This window comes from Onychostoma macrolepis, chromosome 19 (assembly GCF_012432095.1).
Source record: "Onychostoma macrolepis isolate SWU-2019 chromosome 19, ASM1243209v1, whole genome shotgun sequence".
NCBI classification, from domain to species: Eukaryota; Metazoa; Chordata; class Actinopteri; order Cypriniformes; family Cyprinidae; genus Onychostoma; species Onychostoma macrolepis.
In genome coordinates this window covers 9,853,467-9,872,170 of record NC_081173.1, presented here as the reverse complement: position 1 = coordinate 9,872,170, position 18,704 = coordinate 9,853,467, and the positions used below count along the sequence as shown (strand labels likewise).

General features: G+C 40.3%; 1 protein-coding gene and 1 long non-coding RNA gene across 4 annotated transcripts; one reads left to right on the top strand and one right to left on the bottom strand.

Annotated features, from left to right (window-relative positions):
- Window positions 1-905: 905 nt before the first annotated feature.
- On the bottom strand, window positions 906-2,844 carry LOC131525933 (uncharacterized). Its single transcript, XR_009267330.1, has 3 exons — window positions 2,674-2,844; window positions 1,778-1,843; window positions 906-1,632 (listed from the first exon to the last, which is right to left on the bottom strand). It is a non-coding gene; the product is annotated as an uncharacterized LOC131525933 (long non-coding RNA).
- LOC131525932 (uncharacterized) lies at window positions 2,099-14,012 on the top strand. Of its 3 annotated transcripts, XM_058753940.1 has the most exons (3): window positions 2,099-2,462; window positions 9,461-10,621; window positions 13,854-14,012. In XM_058753940.1, the coding sequence occupies exon 2, from the start codon at window positions 9,630-9,632 to the stop codon at window positions 10,302-10,304; it is 675 nt and encodes a 224-aa protein (XP_058609923.1). In that variant the 5' UTR covers window positions 2,099-2,462; window positions 9,461-9,629; the 3' UTR covers window positions 10,305-10,621; window positions 13,854-14,012. The 3 variants fall into 3 exon arrangements, 2 of the variants coding, with proteins under 2 accessions (XP_058609923.1, XP_058609922.1); XR_009267329.1 differs by lacking the exons at window positions 9,461-10,621; window positions 13,854-14,012 and adding an exon at window positions 6,989-7,579; XM_058753939.1 differs by lacking the exon at window positions 2,099-2,462 and having other exon boundaries at window positions 9,391-10,621.
- The last annotated feature ends 4,692 nt before the right edge of the window (window positions 14,013-18,704 follow it).

Below are 18,704 nucleotides of genomic sequence, written 5' to 3'. Positions count from 1 at the left end.
CCTGAGATTCAGAGCCAAATTACAGGGGGTTAAAAATCACTTCTGAAAGATGGCAACATCATAATGTTTTTTTTTGTTTGTTTGTTTTTGGGGGTTTTTTCACACAGAGATTGGAAGGTCTGTTAGTAAAATCTGTTGACTTTAGCAACCTTTGTTGCATTATGTGCCAATGGTAACCATTCAAAAATGTGGAAAGAGAACTTTTCAAGTTTTTTCTCCAAAGTTTGTTGGCCTGTAACTCAAAAAGTATTAAAGATATCTTAATGCCCTTTTAGATATTGGGTCTTAACAAACTTCCCTTTTGCCATCTTTTTGCCATCATTTGTCTATATGGTTCAGTTCCAGAGATAATGAAATTTCAACATGGCTCCAGAAATAAATCGTTAAATTGTACACATTTTCAGTGGTCAAAAACCAAATGTGGGTCACTTTGCAAAACATTATATTTATTTTCTTTTAAAGAGGAATGTCTGAAGAACAAATAATGTTGAAATGGGATGTATCACGTTTCCTTCTGTCAAAACAACTGCATAAAACATACCTGTCTTAGTGCCATAAGTATTCTTTTTCCAAAGTTTGCTTGCATATAACTCAAGAAGTGTTTAAGATATTGCAATATGATTTTAGTTTCTAGTTCTTAAAAAAAAGTTGACAATGTTGAAATTAGAATTGTATCAACAGAGTCAACAGATTTAACTAACATACCTACTAATCTCTGAGTAAAAACAACATTATGATGCTGCCATCTTTTAAAGTCATTTTTAAACCCCTGTAATTTGGCTCTGAATTTCAGGTGAAAATTGCCATTTTGACCCCCCTCTACACAATAGTGGATTACTCTTTCATCACTATACATGCTTATCTTTCTTCAGAAAAAATATTAGCAAAATCAAAAATTTGAGCCAGGGACCTCTGGTTGAGTTGACACGGAATTACCTTATTTTCATGTACCATGGTGTATTCATGGTACTACCATGGTTTCATGTCTAAAATATCCTGGTAGTTTTTAGTGTAAGATGCTGCGCTCATAAAAATAAAGGTACCAAAAGCAAGTTTTCACAGCAATTCCATAGGAAAATCATTTCTGTATCCCAAAAGAACCTTTCAATCAACAGTTCGTTTTCATAACCATTATTTTAATAATCTAAATAATTTTTCCACTATAAAGACTCTTTTGGAAGGCTTTCATGAATGTTAAAGCTTGTTCATGGAGCCATAGTCAATAACATTTATTTTTAGGAGCATAGACTGATGCTTTACTTAGCAAGCAGGTTAAAGGTTAGGTTTTATGAGCAACTTTGGCAATGTTCACATTGCTCTGCATGAATAGTGTAGGCCTACTACTTTGTAAGTTTCTCAGAACTTTTAAAAAGCATATCTAAATTTAACTAGGGGCAATAAACTAAATTCACTGGGCTACATCAGATTCTTTGGGGACACAGGCTGCTGTGCATCGGCTCTGATAGGTGTTGTCATTGTGAGGAGTCATCAGGCGACCCACAGGCTATGCTCAGAAATGAAGCCCTCTTGTCTCCCTGATGGTTTTTCAGCACATTCACAGATAATCCAGCTGCACCTGCCATTTATCAGCTCTGTCAGTGATGCGTGAGGGAGGGAAGTACTGGAGAACAACTGCAGAATCAAGCCACAGAAGGACACACATCTTGATAAGTGAAGCCAAAAGACACATACGGACACATCACACTACAAAACTGTCACTGGGGTGGTATCCTTTCAAAGGGTACTAATATGTATCTTTTAGGGGTAAATAAGGTACCTTTTTTCTGAAAGTGTACCAACTTGTATCTTGCAGCACTTGTCACTCTGGCATTCAGTACTTCACCTAAAGCATTTTTGGGGTACAATGAAAAATCAATCATTACAATCACTACCCTTATGTTGTTCCAAAACCAACATCCAAAACCAGTACAAGAACAGTACTCTTGAAATACCATAAATACCATGGTACATAATTTTCAGTACCATGATATTTATATATATATATATATATATATATATATATATATATATATATATATATATGAAAGTACGGTCACACTTTATTTTAGGGTCCAATTCTCACCATAAAAGGGGTCATATGATGCTTTTTTAAAGATCATTATTTTGTGCATTTGGTGTAACAGAATATGTTGACATGCTTTAATGTTCAAAAAACACATTATTTTCCAAATACTGTAAATTATTGTAGGTCCTCTATGCCCCGCCTCTCTCAAACGCTTCGCCCCTCCTTCCGACAAGAGCAGTCTGCTCTGATTGGCTAACTGGCACATTGCATTGTGATTGGCCAAACACCGCAAGCACTCGTGTAACGCCCCTTTCTATAATCGCGAGCTTCAGCTTTAAAAATAAAAGTAAAGACAGTTAATAATGTCCTTAGTTTCACCATCAGTTCAAGCCCGAGAGGGGAACAGAGTCTCGTGACAGACACGGTGATGAAGCTCGTATGTATTTTCACACATGCTCACACATTAAGACAGCTCCACTCTGACTCTCCCTCTCTCACACGCACACGCGCACGCGCACGCACACACACACACACACGCGACGCACAACTCCGCATTTGAACATTCAATAGCAAATACTTAAACTAACAACAAAACATACAGTCGCTGATTCAGAAGCGACAGATTCTCATAGCAAAGTCAGAATTACCTCCTCTCCTAGGTTCACAGAACGGTCGTCCATAAAATGCGTTGTGATAACCTCTGGGTTGTGCTGTTCTGTTGTAAGTAATCTTAATGATTCCTAAATGCATCTACTTTCGGAAGGCCAAATAAAGTGCTTTTGCTTTCGCCTAGAAACACACAGCGTCTCCCTGACATGACTGCTTCAACACTACCGCGGTTACTGAAACCACGCCTTCTTTCTTTGCGTGCACATTTGGGCAGCATTACGCAAATATTTCCACATCGTGATGTAAACATGTGGGGGCGTGTTTGAATGAGCCGTTTTAGGGGGGCGTGGCAGAGTCTTAACTTTTATAAAGAATCTCTCTTTGGGTTTGAGATTTTAGTCTTTGCAACTTCAGGGATCTTATTTATGCTTATTTATCAGCTTGTAACACTTCAAAGAGAAAGGAAAACTTGAAATCGCATCATATGACCCCTTTAAAAAAACATTAACTATGACATTTTCTTTATGACATGTTTTTGTTGTTGTTGTTGTTGTTTTTAACCTTGTAAGCAAGGTTATAAGGAAAAGTTACAGAATCTCTATACTACCATTCAAATTTTTTTGAGTTTTTTTAAAATAAATTATTTAATTTATCAAGCATGCATTAAATTGGTCAAAATTGACAATAAATTGATATATAATGTTACAAAAGATTTAAATAAATGCTGTTCTTATGAACTTTCTATTTTGAGTCATGGTTTCCACAAACATATAAGCAGCACAACTGTTTTTAACGTTAATAATAATAATAATAATAAAGTATGTTTCTTGAGCATGAAATTAGCATATTAAAATGATTTCTGAAGTATCATGCAACACTGAAAACTGGAGGAATGCTGCTGAAAATTCAACTTTAACATCACAGGAATAAACTACAAAATATATTCAAACAGAAAATGGTTATTTTAAATTGCAATATTTTACAATATTAGTGTTTTACTGTATTTTTCATCAAATAAATGCAACCATAAGCATGAGTCTTAAAAACCACAAAAAAATTAAAATAAAAATCATACCAACCCCAACATTATAATGTTGTATATAATGCCATGCATATATTTTATAATACATATCATATAATGCATACATTTGTTATATATAATACATATTCTGAATACTCCGAAATGAGGTGACAATGTCACAAGAGTAACATTATTATGCATTATAAAAGTTTCCCTTATGTGTCCTGTATACCACAGATTTCTATTGGACACAGAGCTTGTATACTTGAGATGACAAGTATCAACAAGATATTGCTGTAACAAAATGCATCCACTGTGTCTCACATTTTCCCCCCAAAGACCCAATTAGCATCCCTCCAAGTATGATATTTTAAGCACAGAGTTTTTTGCCCTCTACATTTCTTTCTCAGTAAATTTATCCTGTCACTGGCAATAGTGTGCTATATAAATATATTACTTATCTCCACATTTGATTCCATACCTGCTGATGTCAACTTTAGAGGGTAAAGTCTCTTCCAGAATCAGGTTCCAGATCATTTATGTCAAACAAGAACTCCTTTGGGCCTCTGGACTTTAGGGTATAAATAGGTCAAATTATTTTCGACAGATTGCGAATGGCTTCAGGCTAGTTTACAGCCACGAATTACACCTGTGTGAGAGTGTGTCTATAAAAAACATCTCTGGTCACTAACTCCGTAGTTGAGAGGATTCTAAAATGTCAGCTTTTTCTTATTGCGAAGGATCACCCGTTGACTGCCATTGTGTCTGCAACCCTTTGATTAAGATTGACTTCTCACATCTCCACTGAGTACTTTTGCCGAAACAGACAGACAAGCGCTATAGTCATGTTTATTCATAACCACGCAAACACGAACATTCCTGATGTTTCAGAATTCTAAATATGCAAATTAATTTTCCCACAAGCACTTTAGACGCACAATCTCAAGGCCACTTCAAGCAAATGTTGCCAGCAGTCTCGAAAAGCCAAGCCTTTAAGTGAGACGCCATTATCGCAAGCACACTATTTCAGTCCGGATGTCAAAGCAAGCTTTCAGCAGACGACACTTCAGGGCCAATGAACTTCAGTGAATCCCAAATCACTGGCAATAACTGAACCATTTAATGTACTCTCTGTATGCCCTGGCAAGGTTGCACTGGCCTATTCAGTGTAGAAGAATTCATATATAGTGAATTAACACATGCAGTGTGAGGCAGCAAGACCGGGATGACTGTTTTACATATTTCCCACTTTTTTTTTTTTTTACTGGGTCAGCAAATCCAGTCTTAGGCTTTGGTTCTCCCAGCAGGAGCCTTTTTTGAGGACTTCCAGTGGGCGATGAGAAGTAATGACCTGGATGCCCACTGCTTCTAGACAGTGCCACACTTAATTACTTGCCATGTCGTCCCACTCTGGGCACAGGAAGTGAAGGGAATATATATGTGTGGATGTGTGTCTCAATACACTTTCACTGCAGTAGTGTTTTTCCTTGCCTGTGGGGAAAATTATATAGAAATTCCTGAACACTCAGTATGAACATGTGCAGTTCAGACAGAGACAGAGTACCACCGTTTATTCGACCATAAACCATTGCTGAACCAGTATTTACCTTGTTTTTCATTCTGCGATTGATATAGAACTTGATATAGATGTAGACTTCTGGCACTGTTGAGGATAAACTTATAGTGTAGTATGACACTCTGTCTTCTAACATTCTAACAGAAGTAAGGGATAATCAACGGCTAGCTGTGCATTAAACGATTTGAATGCACGACGTGGAGGCGAAGAACCACCCGACGCGCAGCGGAGTGCTTTCAAATCGTTTAATGCACAGCTAGCCGTTGATTATCCCGTTTATGCCATGGTCATTTGCCAGCATTCACATATTAAAGATGTTAATAATATTTGCGCTGCAATATTTGACCGGAACTGTAACTGTATGTTACTATGGTTACCAATGTTTATAGGAAGCGCATTAATATAGATCATGATTAAACTGACCTGGAACTACCTGTGCAGTTAAACGAATTTAATCAACACCTGCCAGCCAATCAGAATCAGTATTCAGACAGACCATGGCATAACTAAATTTATTGAACAGCAATATTGATGACTCATGTTGCGCTAAGTAGATTATTGTTCAGTTGAATGCCCTCTAGAAGGACAATGTCCTTCCTCCTAATGCCACCTGAATATGACTAGCAAATCATGGCTTTTGACTGTAACAATATTATTAAATTATGTTATGGTTCCTCACCAACATCCTGGAAATGTAGAGACAATTTATAGGAATAAGAACTGCAGTATTCATGGAGTTTTAAATGTTAATATCAACATAGCATTATTGAAAAAAAACAAAAACAAAAAAACTTAGTAATCCTCTAGTATTAATGGATAGATTGTGATACCTAAATGCTTTATTATTATTATTATTGTTATTATTATTATTACTTCCTCTTGTTTTTTCCTAGTGTATAAATGCTACATTTAACAGAATTTCTCTGTTTTGACTTTGTGGCTTACTCACTCATTTACTCAAACTTTATCAACACTGATAATAATGACAAATGTTATTTGAGTAACAAATCAACATATTCATATGTTTTCTGAAGTATCATGTGACACTGAAGACTGGAGTAATGATGCTGAAAATTCAGCTATGCATCACAGAAATAAATTACATTTTACGATATATTAAAATAGGAAACAGCTATTTTTAAATGATAATAATATTTCACAATATGAATGTAATATAAAGCATTAAATAAATTTGATCAAATAAATCCACCCTGGATGAGCATAAGAGACTTCATTTTTAACATGAAAAATCTTACTGACTTACTGTGAATGATAGTGTAAATATCCATCTATCTATCTATCTATCTATCTATCTATCTATCTATCTACCTACCTACCTACCGTATCTATCTTATCCAGCCTTTTTTCATCATTACCATAACACTCAGTTTCTGTTTGAATATTCCAGGACATGTAATACAGTAAATGCTAGCAATGTTTATTAATTTATATATATATATATATATATATATATATATATATATATATATATATATATTTATTTATTTTTTTTTTTTGCAAGAATTATTGTCTATTCTAATTTGTTATAACTGTTGAAATCTAAAATTATCTCTTTTGGCAACAAGTGCATTAACTAAATGCAGATATTTCTCCCTCAAAAATTTGAATTGATTCGTTAATGGAATCGTAAAAGACCAGGAAACATTGCATTGAATTGTAATCAGAGACAGAATCATTACGTTCCTCATGATGCCCATCCCTACATAAGTATCCTCTGTGTTTTCTCTGATCTCAGGCTGGATATCTGCTATAAAAATCTCTCCTCCTGGGGCTTGCTTTTTTTACTGCAGCAGCAGCAACAGCCGCTGGGTTTCTCTGGTGGCCACTGGTGCAGAGCGGAGTGCACCTGCCCTCACACAGCCCCGCATCTGCTCCCACCCCTCCAGACTGGGCCTCCGACTGCCAGAGACACACACAAAAGGGGAACAGTGTGCCGAAAGCACTCTAACCTCCCATTTTTCCACCCTTCAGCCAAAGATTGAGACTCAAGGAGAACAGACACATGTCACGAGGTCTGGGTGTGCATGTCCTGACTGTTTCTTTTTGCTAGAAGCTTTGTTCGAGAAAAAGCACAGTGTTCCTCTTAAGGAAAAGAATGGGAATGCCCTGGAGGATGATGTTCTCTGTCTCCCTCCATCTTTCAGAGTCACTCAGTCTTTCTCTTTCGTCTTCGGTTCTCCTTTTTGACCTCTTTTTTTGTACACTTCCGCTGTCTCTCAGAGCGATGGTCCAAATGAATGAATGGTCCTGCAACTGAATGGACTACATTGTGAAAGTCAGACAGGAAACAATTTATCTTTGCATGCTCAAAAAAGGTAAAAAGATGACCCAGAATCATTTGTGCTAGGAGGTCATTACTTCATGACACATCTTTTCTTTTGATTTAAATATTTTCTCCTATCCTAGTTTAATATATTGGGAAAAATTGCAGATTCCAGCTGAAATGGCAAAATATCAATAACAAATTATTGATTAATGAAGATTTCCTTCTTGTTTCTTGTACAATACTATGTTTTGACCTCAAAACTCTTTTACCATAGTTCATAATTTATAAACACATTAATACATGTAATACATTTTTACATTTGTATCACATAACCAGCTCCATATGTATGGCTTTTCTGAGGTAGTAAACTTGCTCGGTAGCTCACCTGGTACAGCACTGACTTGCTATGCATTGCTCAGGTACGAGTCCTGTGAAACACAAGTCATGATAAAACAGATCAAAGACTTGTAGAAGGAAGCTAAAATGACATGGATGTTTCAGCAAATGTGTTTTTATCTCAGGTTTGCTTTTGTTATTTCTCACTTATGTTCAGGGTATGGTTTAGTTTATTATTTTCAAACACAATAGAGAATTTAGTGTTACTTACCGGGCATTTGATTTCTCAACTGCCACAGGATGTACAACAACCAACATAATAAAATATTGCCAGATTCACATTTATCTGTTACAGATAAAACTGAACGCACTTTTATTGCCATTCACTTTACATTTCATACGAAAATGTCTCCACAGAGTGGTCACCTTTTTATTTCCAGTGAGCCTGGGTTACTTAAAATGCAAAGATGACTTAAGTTGTCTATATAAGTGAGATGTTCAAAGCTCTTCTGAGAAATATTATAAAAACTTAGTAGCGTAAGCAGTTTCCTTTTGAGTAAAGTAGCTTGAAGTCCATGTCCACACCCCTGCCCCATGCTTCAATGCCTTTTCTGTGGTGCTTCAGAGCGAAGCCTGCTAAAGCAAAAAAAAAAGCAGAAAGAAAAACTACTGACAGATGCTGCAGATAATCCGCACTCAGACGCACATAAACAGTTCAAAAATTTAAGCCATCAAAGAGTGAAACACTCTTTCACTCAGGCGGATCTTGCTGCGGGAGGCGTTTTTTTCTCCATTCTATAGAACTCACTCATGTGGCTTCTGAAGAGCATAATATTTAATTTTCCATTGCCTTCAGAGAGCGTGGATGGGCGGGGGGAGAGGAAGGGGGATACTCAGCATGTGCAGTCACATACACATGACCATGATAGAATCTCTGATGTGGCATATCAGACCTCTCAGAAAACCCTTTAGCGTTTTAACTGGATGGCATGCATGCACAGTCCATTATTGTGTAGATGTAGAATTTGAAGAGATTTTGTCTCTTCAAATGCAAATTTTATTAGTGGTGATCAGTACTTACAGTCATCAGCCACCAAATAAAATATATACAGAGAGAGAACAGAATACATTAAAAGTTTAGGAGGTCTCTTTTAACTTGGCCAGAAAGCAAAAAACTAGCAAACTATTACATCAACTTTATCTTTTATAATTTTTTTGTGTTGGGCAATGATTAATTGCAATTAATCACATCTAAAATAAAAGTTATTGTGTACATAATATTTGTGTGTGTACTGTGTATATTTATTATGTATATACTGTACATAATAAATATACATGTATATATTTAAGAAAAAAATTATGTTTTATGTTTATATATATATATATATATATATATACATGTAAATATTTTCAAAATATAAAGTATATGCTGTATATGTGTGTATTTATATATACATAATAAATATACACAGTACACACACACTGTAAAACATTGTGGCGTGGGGGGCGTGGTTTAGCGGGATCTGCAGCGGGAGAGAGACTCGGGAGACGAGCGGTAAGTAAGTGGGTCAAGCGCAAAGTGATAACACCTGTGTCTGATTGCAGTGATGAGCGGGGAGAGACCGGTTAAAAGAGAGCGTCTGGGGAGTGTGAGGGTGAGAGAGACGGGACGGAGAGCTCGTGGAGGACGGAGGCTGAAAGGCCAGAGGAGGACTGAGTACCGGAACGAAAGAAAGAAAGCTTCGCCAGCGCAGAGAGCGCGACGTGCTGTTATATGAATCATTTTTGTTTTATGTTGAATAAATCCACGAGCCTCCTTGAAATTGACCCCGCCCTCTTCCTTCCATTCCACGAACCTTACCACAGTGGTGCCGAAACCCGGGAAGGAAGTCGGAACGCCGCCACCAGCATGTCCTCTCCGTCAGGATCGCCATTTGCGGACGTCATCCACTCGCTCGCGGGCCTCCACCAGGAACAACACCAGGCATTACTGGACATGAGGGAGGACCAGGAACGTCGGTTCCGGGCTCTCGTCCAGACGCAACAGGAGGACCGCGAGCTGTTCCGGAACTGGATGGACCGGGAGGTTCGGGCTGGGGGTTCTCCACCTGCCCCGGCCCTGCCAGCCCACATGCCGTTATCCAAAATGGGGCCACAGGACGATCCGGAGGCCTTTATCGACCTCTTCGAGAGGACCGCCGAGGCATGTGGGTGTCAACCAAGTCATCGATCGCGTGGTGCTGGAGCAGTTCGTGGCTCGGCTGCCGAAGAAAACCGCGCAGTGGGTCCAGTGCCATCGCCCGACGTCGCTAGACCTGGCCATTCAACTGGCGGAGGACCAGATGGTGGCGTGCCACGGGGTCGGCGAAACCCTGCCTTCTGTCTCTCTCTCTCTCTCTCCCTCCTCCTCCCACCCCCAAACCTGTCCCTCTCCCTAGGTCTCGGGTGAACCTGCCGCCTCGAGCCCAACCCCGATGGAGGGGTGGTCCGGCACTGGAGTCAGCAGAGCTGAGGTCTCTGCCCAGGGGGGCGGGACCAGCTGGTCCGAGCGGCCCGTCGGGCCCCATGCCACCGCTCTCTCCCCGCTCACCTCTTGACCCACTTCCTGCCCATAGGGCGGCGGGGAAGTCTGGGCCGGCCTGTTGGCGTTGCGGGGACCCAGGGAACTTTATTGATCGGTGTCCACTGATGGAGGTGGGGACGCTGGTCCGGGTTCCGGACGCCCTGCAGGCCGCCCCCGATCAGGCTGGCATGTACCAAATACCTGTGAGTATTAAGGGGGGTACCTATTGGGCTTTGGTGGATTCAGGATGTAACCAAACCTCGATCCATCAAAGCCTAATTCAGCCCGGGGCATTGGATAAGAGCCGCATGGTTCAGGTCAGGTGTGTGCACGGGGAAGTGGTCAAGTATCCTTTAATGACCCTAGCTATCCAATTTCGGGGACAAAAGCATAATGTCGAGGTAGCAGTTAACCCACACCTCCGGCATCCGCTGATTTTGGGTACCAATTGGCCACCTTTTCGTCATTTATTGGGGTATTTGTGTGCGGATGTCTCTTGGGAAGAACGAAGGCTGGGGGGGGGAGGCGGCCGTGCAGACGGGAGAGGCTGGTCCGGGACCAGCCGGGGTTGAGCCAGGGGAACAGAGCGTGGTCGTGAGGCCGACCCTCGCGGAGCGTGATGATTTTCCCCTGGAACAGTCTCGGGATGAGTCGCTAAAAAATGCGTTTGAGCAGGTCTGTTCCATCGACGGACAGCCTCTCCAGCCGGCACGGACCCCTTCTTATCCCTATTTTGCTATCATAAAAGAGAGGTTGTATCGAGTGATCCAAGACACTCAAACAAAACAGGATACAACTCAATTGTTGATACCAAAAAGCTGTCGGGAAATGCTTTTCCAGGCGGCTCATTGTAATCCCATGGCAGGGCATTTGGGATTAGCAGCAACATTAAACCGCCTAATGACCCGATTCTTTTGGCCGGGCATTCACGAGAATGTACGCAGATGGTGTGCGGCTTGTCGTGAATGTCAGTTAGTGAATCCCCCGACCTCCCTAAAATGCCTTTGCGCCCTCTCCCTCTCATGCAGGTCCCCTTCGAGAGAATTGGTATGGACCTCATCGGGCCAGCAAGAGGGCATCGCTTTGCACTAGTCCTAGTGGATTATGCAACGCGATACCCGGAAGCGGTGGCACTCCGCAACATTTCCGCGAGAAGTGTGGCTGAGGCTCTGATTCGCGTAATCTCCCGGGTGGGAATCCCGAAAGAGATTCTCACCGATCAAGGCACGGCATTTATGTCACGCACGATACGCGAGCTTTACGAATTATTGGGCATTAAATCGGTTCGCACCAGCGTCTATCACCCACAAACGGACGGCTTGGTGTAACGGTTTAATCGCACGTTAAAAACCATGATTCGGAAGTTCGTTCACGAAGACACCAAAAATTGGGATAAATGGCTGGAACCCCTGTTGTTCGCTGTGCGCGAGGTCCCGCAAGCCTCCACGGGGTTTTCCCCCTTTGAGCTTCTTTACGGACGCCAGCCCCGGGGGGTTTTGGACGTCCTGAGAGAGGCTTGGGAGGAGGGACCTTCGGATAGCAAGAACGAAATTCAGTATGTGCTGGACCTGAGAACAAAACTCCACACCTTGGGGCGGCTCTCTATGGAGAATTTGTTACAGGCCCAGGACAAACAGAGCCGGCTGTACAATAGGGGAGCCAGATTACGCGATTTTGCACCGGGAGATAAAGTGCTTGTATTGCTCCCAACTTCTAGCTCCAAATTACTCGCCAAGTGGCAAGGGCCCTTTGAGGTCACACGGCGATTAGGGGATCTCAATTATGAGGTGATTCGTTTGGACAGGAGCACGTCAAATATACCATCTCAATCTCCTTCAAAAATGGAGCGAGGGGGAACCAGTGATGCTGGCGACGGCAGTGAGTGGGGAGGAAGATCTCGGGCCAGAGGTAAATCATAAAATCCAATCACTCGCTCTGGCCCCAGGGGGAGATCACCTCTCGCCCTCCCAGATCGCTGATGTAGAAAAATTACAAGCCGAGTTTGCTGACGTGTTTTCGCCCCTGACCGGTCGAACCAATCTCGTACAGCACCATATTGAGACGGAGCCCCGTGTGATAATACGCAGCCGGCCGTAACGTTTGCCTGAGCACAAAAAGAAAGTGGTTCAGGCTGAATTAGAAGCAATGTTAGAAATGGGGGTAATAGAAGAATCCCACAGTGACTGGGCGAGCCCGATAGTTTTGGTGCCTAAAACGGACGGCTCCATCTGTTTCTGTGTGGATTATCGTAAGGTGAACGCGGTGTCGAAATTCGACGCCTATCCAATGCCACGGGTTGACGAATTGCTTGATCGGCTGGGTACAGCTCGCTTTTATTCGACACTGGACTTAACTAAAGGGTATTGGCAGATCCCCTTATCGCCCTTATCCAAAGAAAAGACAGCCTTCACGACGCCGTTTGGATTACACCAATTTGTTACGCTTCCTTTTGGGTTATTCGGGGCTCCCGCCACCTTTCAGCGTCTCATGGACAGAATCCTCCGTCCGCATACTGCCTATGCCGCTGCCTATCTGGATGATATTATCACCTATAGCCAGGATTGGCAGCGTCATATGGCACATCTGCGGGCTGTCCTCCGAGCGCTGAGGGCGGCTGGACTGACAGCTAACCCGAAAAAGTGTGCAGTTGGGCGCGTGGAAGTCAGGTATCTAGGTTTCCACTTGGGTCATGGACAGGTGCGTCCCCAAATTAATAAGACGGCGGCAATTGCGACCTGTCCACGGCCCAAGACCAAAAAGGAGGCGAGGCAGTTCCTGGGGCTGGCGGGATATTATAGAAGGTTTATTCCTAAGTATTCGGACCTCACCAGCCCGCTGACTGACCTCACTAAAAAGGAAGCCCTAGATCCGGTCCAGTGGACGGAGCTGTGCCAGCAGGCTTTCACCCAGGTAAAGGCTGCTTTATGTGGCGGGCCGCTGTTACACTCTCCTGACTTTTCTCTCCCTTTCTTGCTGCAGACAGACGCGTCGGACAGGGGGCTTGGAGCAGTCCTGTCCCAGGAGATAGAGGGTGAGGAGCGACCGGTGCTGTACATCAGTCGTAAGCTCTCTAAGAGGGAGACGATGTACAGCACCATTGAGAAGGAGTGCTTGGCACTCAGGTGGGCCGTTCTCACCCTCCGCTATTATCTCCTGGGACGGGAATTCACTCTCTGTTCGGACCACGCGCCCCTGCAGTGGCTCCACCGCATGAAAGATACAGCCTTTTAAATTCAAGGTGATCCACAGGCCGGGGGCGCAGATGGCTGTGGCAGACTTCCTCTCCAGGAATGGGGGCTGCAGGCCTGAGTCGGGCGGTGGGGGTATGTGGCGTGGGGGTGGTTTAGCGGGATCTGCAGCGGGAGAGAGACTCGGGAGACGAGCGGTAAGTAAGTGGGTCAAGCGCAAAGTGATAACACCTGTGTCTGATTGCAGTGATGAGCGGGGAGAGACCGGTTAAAAGAGAGCGTCTGGGGAGTGTGAGGGTGAGAGAGACGGGACGGAGAGCTCGTGGAGGACGGAGGCTGAAAGGCCAGAGAAGGACTGAGTACCGGAACGAAAGAAAGAAAGCTTCGCCAGCGCAGAGAGCGCAACGTGCTGTTATATGATTCATTTTTGTTTTATGTTGAATAAATCCACGAGCCTCCTTGAAATTGACCCCGCCCTCTTCCTTCCATTCCACGAACCTTACCACAAACATGTACTGTAGAATTTACAGGATGTTACTGGCAAAAAAGTTGCCTATAAAATCTTGTAAAAATGATGTAAATTGCTGTAAAATGGATTACAGTATAATACTGCAAAGAAAATTACAGTTAATTGATGTATGGGAAATACAGTAACTTGTAGTATTTTTACAGTAACATTGAATTAAACTTGTAGTTTATTTTACAGCAATATTTTGTAATCTCACTAAAGTACAGTATTTACCTGGCAACTAAAGTTGCCAATAAAATCCTGTAAATACCCCTAAATCCAAGATGACGTTTTAATAATTTAACAATGAAAATGCTGCAAATAATAATTTTAAAAGTAAACTGTAAAATACTGATTTAAATGCATTATCATGAGCACTATCTTAATACATTTATAAAATAAAAACCAAATCAAAGATGTTGCAAATAAATATTTATTAAAACTGGCAGAAAGAAATTGCAAGGCTTTTACTGGTAAAAATAAAAATGTCAGTCTTTTAACAGTTAAAATCTTATCATAAAAATTACATAGCATCACAAAATAACCACAAATAACTGTTATATCACAAAAAATAAGCCAAATTCTCAGTAGAACATTATCTTTTTATAAAAATTAAGGTCAATCAACAGAATTTGTATAATTTTGGTTAAAAAAGGATTAAAATAAAATGCTGGAATCAACATTATACCACAAATTCTGTTGTTTGAGCTTATGTTATATTCAATTTAGAATATTCCTGCAAAAGACAATTTAATAAATGCATACTGAAAGTCCATCAACTTTCTGAGATGAGCACACACATGAGGGTTGTCCCTCTTCTCTGAGACCTTTCCACTTGTTTTACCTCTATGTATCCGTCTTGTATCCAGTGAGTGTTGTGATTCCAACAAAACATCTGCACATAAAAACAAGCAGAAGCTTTAGAATAAAGTTCAGTATTGAATGAAACTAGCTCAATAAAATAAATGTAAAAATGCCACTTATACAATACAATCAGCATTTACCAGTTCTTAAACTAAATAAGTAACTTTTTTCACAAATGAAATTACTAGAGTAAAACATGTTACCTTTGAAATAATTCAAGTATGCAAAAGCTGGCTGCTCCCGGGACGCCATACTGAAGTTGTAATAAGACTGAAAATTCAGACACAAAGTTGAGGTATGAATTCACAACCATGTGAGCCTCGAATAGGCCTAGTCAAAAGCCACTGGGTGCACCTGAAATGAATAAATATAAGCAACAATGTAACCTACAATACAGTATTTCAATATAAAATGTAATCTAAAATAGAAGTTTATCAAATGATTTACAACAGAATTAATAAGAATTAAAACATTACCTAATATAATCGGCTTCAGAGAGTCTTGTGATTTTTTTTAATGCATTTACATAAATGAGACCAAATTTAACACCCAAAAAGGCATATATTTTCAAACAAACTCTTACATTTGATTAATAAATTAAATTATAATAATACACTGTAGAACTGTACCACCAAATCAAATTAAATAATTTATAATGAAAAATTACAACTGTGTTATGACATTAATGTTTTACATGAATTTTTGAAATTACAAATAAGAAATGTTGGAAAAATGCAATGATACTTTTTAAACGTGAAACTAAACCGTCATTAGGTGGCAGCAAATAATTTAATGAGTGAATCAATTGAGCCATTCATTGTACCGATCCGTTCAGAATTATGAATCATATTCAGTAAACACCGTTGAGTTTTGCATTGATCTTTGTTTGGAACGATTTTCGTTGGTGAAATAGAACAACAGTAAATATTGTGTCCAAGTAAAGTAAAATTAAAAAGTAATGTTAACTAATTATTTATTGAACTGTGTAACATTTGCAACCGTGATAATCAGCAACAGATCACTTGTTATGCTAACTTAACAATATCATATAAGTAAACTCAACAGTTCGAACATTTACCTCATGTTTCTTCCGTGAGTTTACTTGTCCAATCGGGCATGTAAAGATATCTTTCAGTAAAATTGTCCCGGCCAAAAACAACTACAGTGCCAAATAATATACACAATTTCTCATTTACATGCAAGTTTCTAATTATAGTAAGATGTTGAACACATATGAACAAATTAAATTTCACATATTTTGCTGTTAGTCAGTTATTTCGACAGATAGCAGTTACCCCCCAACGATTGAAAAAAAATTACTAAATATTTGTTCATTAATAACGTTTTCAACTCAAAAGTAAATATGCACATAATGTAGTTATTTTAATATGTTTTACTGTTATTTTTTGTACATAATTTAATAAATAAAATCAAACTTACTAACGGCTTATTTGATCTTATTTGCGTAGAAGTTGGCCCGTGACGAATCTGCATTTTGGCGGATAATAGCCTATGCTTTGCCTGTTGCATCATGACAAGAATGGATATTTAGCGGAGGAATCTCTGAACCTAACCAAAATAAAGACAGATGAAGCTAATGTTACGATTCCCGACTCCAGACCCGGGGTGTATTCCAGAAAGCATGGTTAACTTACCGTCAGATAAACCCTGAACTTTCGGTTGATTAACCCCAAACCTTGCTTACTCGAGGTATATGGTTCCAAAAACGCGTCCGGGAGTAAGTTCATTCAACTCAGAGTATGTTCCTGGTTAAGACTCAAGACATTCTCAACAGAGCGACGAATCGACGAGTCACTATGGAAACGGACGCTAAGAATAAGCGCGCCATACTGCTTCTTTCTTCTTCTTCTGTTCAAAGGTCATGTTGGCCTTATGCTTAGTGCATATCGCCACCTAATTGATGGTTTTGCAATCATTTTTTATTTTTTTCCGTTTGATCTTTAATTCTTGAGAATAAGAATTATATTGTTTGTTTGATGCTAATTATATATTAAGTCATATCAGATATGTATTTTTGTTATATTTTTATTATAGAAATACATTATAGAAAATGCCGAGATGATAATATAAAATGTAATAAATATATACATATATATATATATATAGTAGGCTATATACATAACTGTATTGTAATAATATATAATATTGTGCGCTATCTGTCATGCTCTGATAGCGCTGAAGTGAACTAACCCTGGAACATAACCTGCTCCGGAGCAGGTTATCTTCAGAGAGCAAGTTGCTATGGTTACTTACATACCCTGAAAGTAACCGCCGATTTTGGAACAGAAAGAGGTTATCCGCTCACTTATCCTCAAACATACCCGGGTATGTCACATAACCTGCTTTCTGGAATACACCCCTGGACAGCCTCATGAAGGTGATCCACGGGACGCTCCATAGCAGCTCAGTGTTTTACATTTATGTCAAGAAAAGGACCATTTACATTCAAATGTAATTTAATGCACACAGAACAAAACCTAGAAAATATTTCAGAATATAGACGGTTTCATCGGGCGCACGCGCCTGGACCGAACTTCCGGTCTGTGTTTGTTTATCGGTCTTGTTAGTGGCGCCTGCTACAAACACAGTTAATGTTAAAGTGATAAGTGATGAGTAATGAAGTTGGGCTCAGGTTGTTGTGCTGTGGGATGTGTTTCACATACATTTATTTATTTGTGGCGACCCGCCACGATATCAAAACGGACCGATTTTTCAAATGGCTTCGTTGAATAAACATGAGCACCTAATGCACATTTAAAAATCAAAACCAGGCGCGGGTGTTTTTATATCACTGTATTTCTGAAGGACAACTGTCTTTAGAAAATGGTCGATGTCATTTTCATTTCATCTAGCAAGTTATATGCCTGATAAAGCAGCGTTTGTAAGCTCAGCGTTGCTTTGTGTAATGTACAGCCCAATAGCCGTTTCCGGGGAAACCTCGAGTTCTCCTGCTTTAAAGCGCCTCCTGCTGGCAAAGAATAAATTTGCATTTAAAAAAAGTCTATGACCCTACTGCATCTTGGTTCTAAAATATATAGGTCATTATAAATATATACATACATACATTATATATATATATATATATATATATATATATATATATATATATACACACATATACATTGGGGCAAAAAAGTACTTAGTCAGCCACCAGTTGTGCAAGTTCTCCCACTTAAAAAGATGAGAGAGGCCTGTAATTTTCATCATAGGTATACCTCAACTATGAGAGACAAAATGAGAAAAAAAAATCCAGAAAATCACATTGTAGGATTTTTAAAGAATAAATTGGTAAATTCCTCGGTAAAATAAGTATTTGGTCACCTACAAACAAGCAAGATTTCTGGCTCTCACAGACCTGTAACTTCTTCTTTAAGAGGCTCCTCTGTCCTCCACTCGTTACCTGTATTAATGGCATCTGTTTGAACTCGTTATCAGTATAAAAGACACCTGTCCACAACCTCAAACAGTCCAACTCCAAACTCCACCATGGCCAAGACCAAAGAGGGGGAGGTGGGGGGAATTAAACGCCCCTTTCTGCTGATTGGTCAGCCAAAGATCAACCGTGCAGTCATCAGTACTTCTGCAGTTCCGCGCTGCAGAATAGTAGTCTTCCGCTGCTGCAGGTGTATGGATTTATAACCGTTTTATTGCAACTACATTTCCTCTTTTTCTCATCAAACAAGCAGACTAATGAATAGCTCGACA

Coding starts and splice junctions, on each gene's coding strand:
- LOC131525932 (XM_058753940.1), top strand. CDS start 9,630: ATGAATCATTTTTGTTTTATGTTGAATAAATCCACGAGCCTCCTTGAA.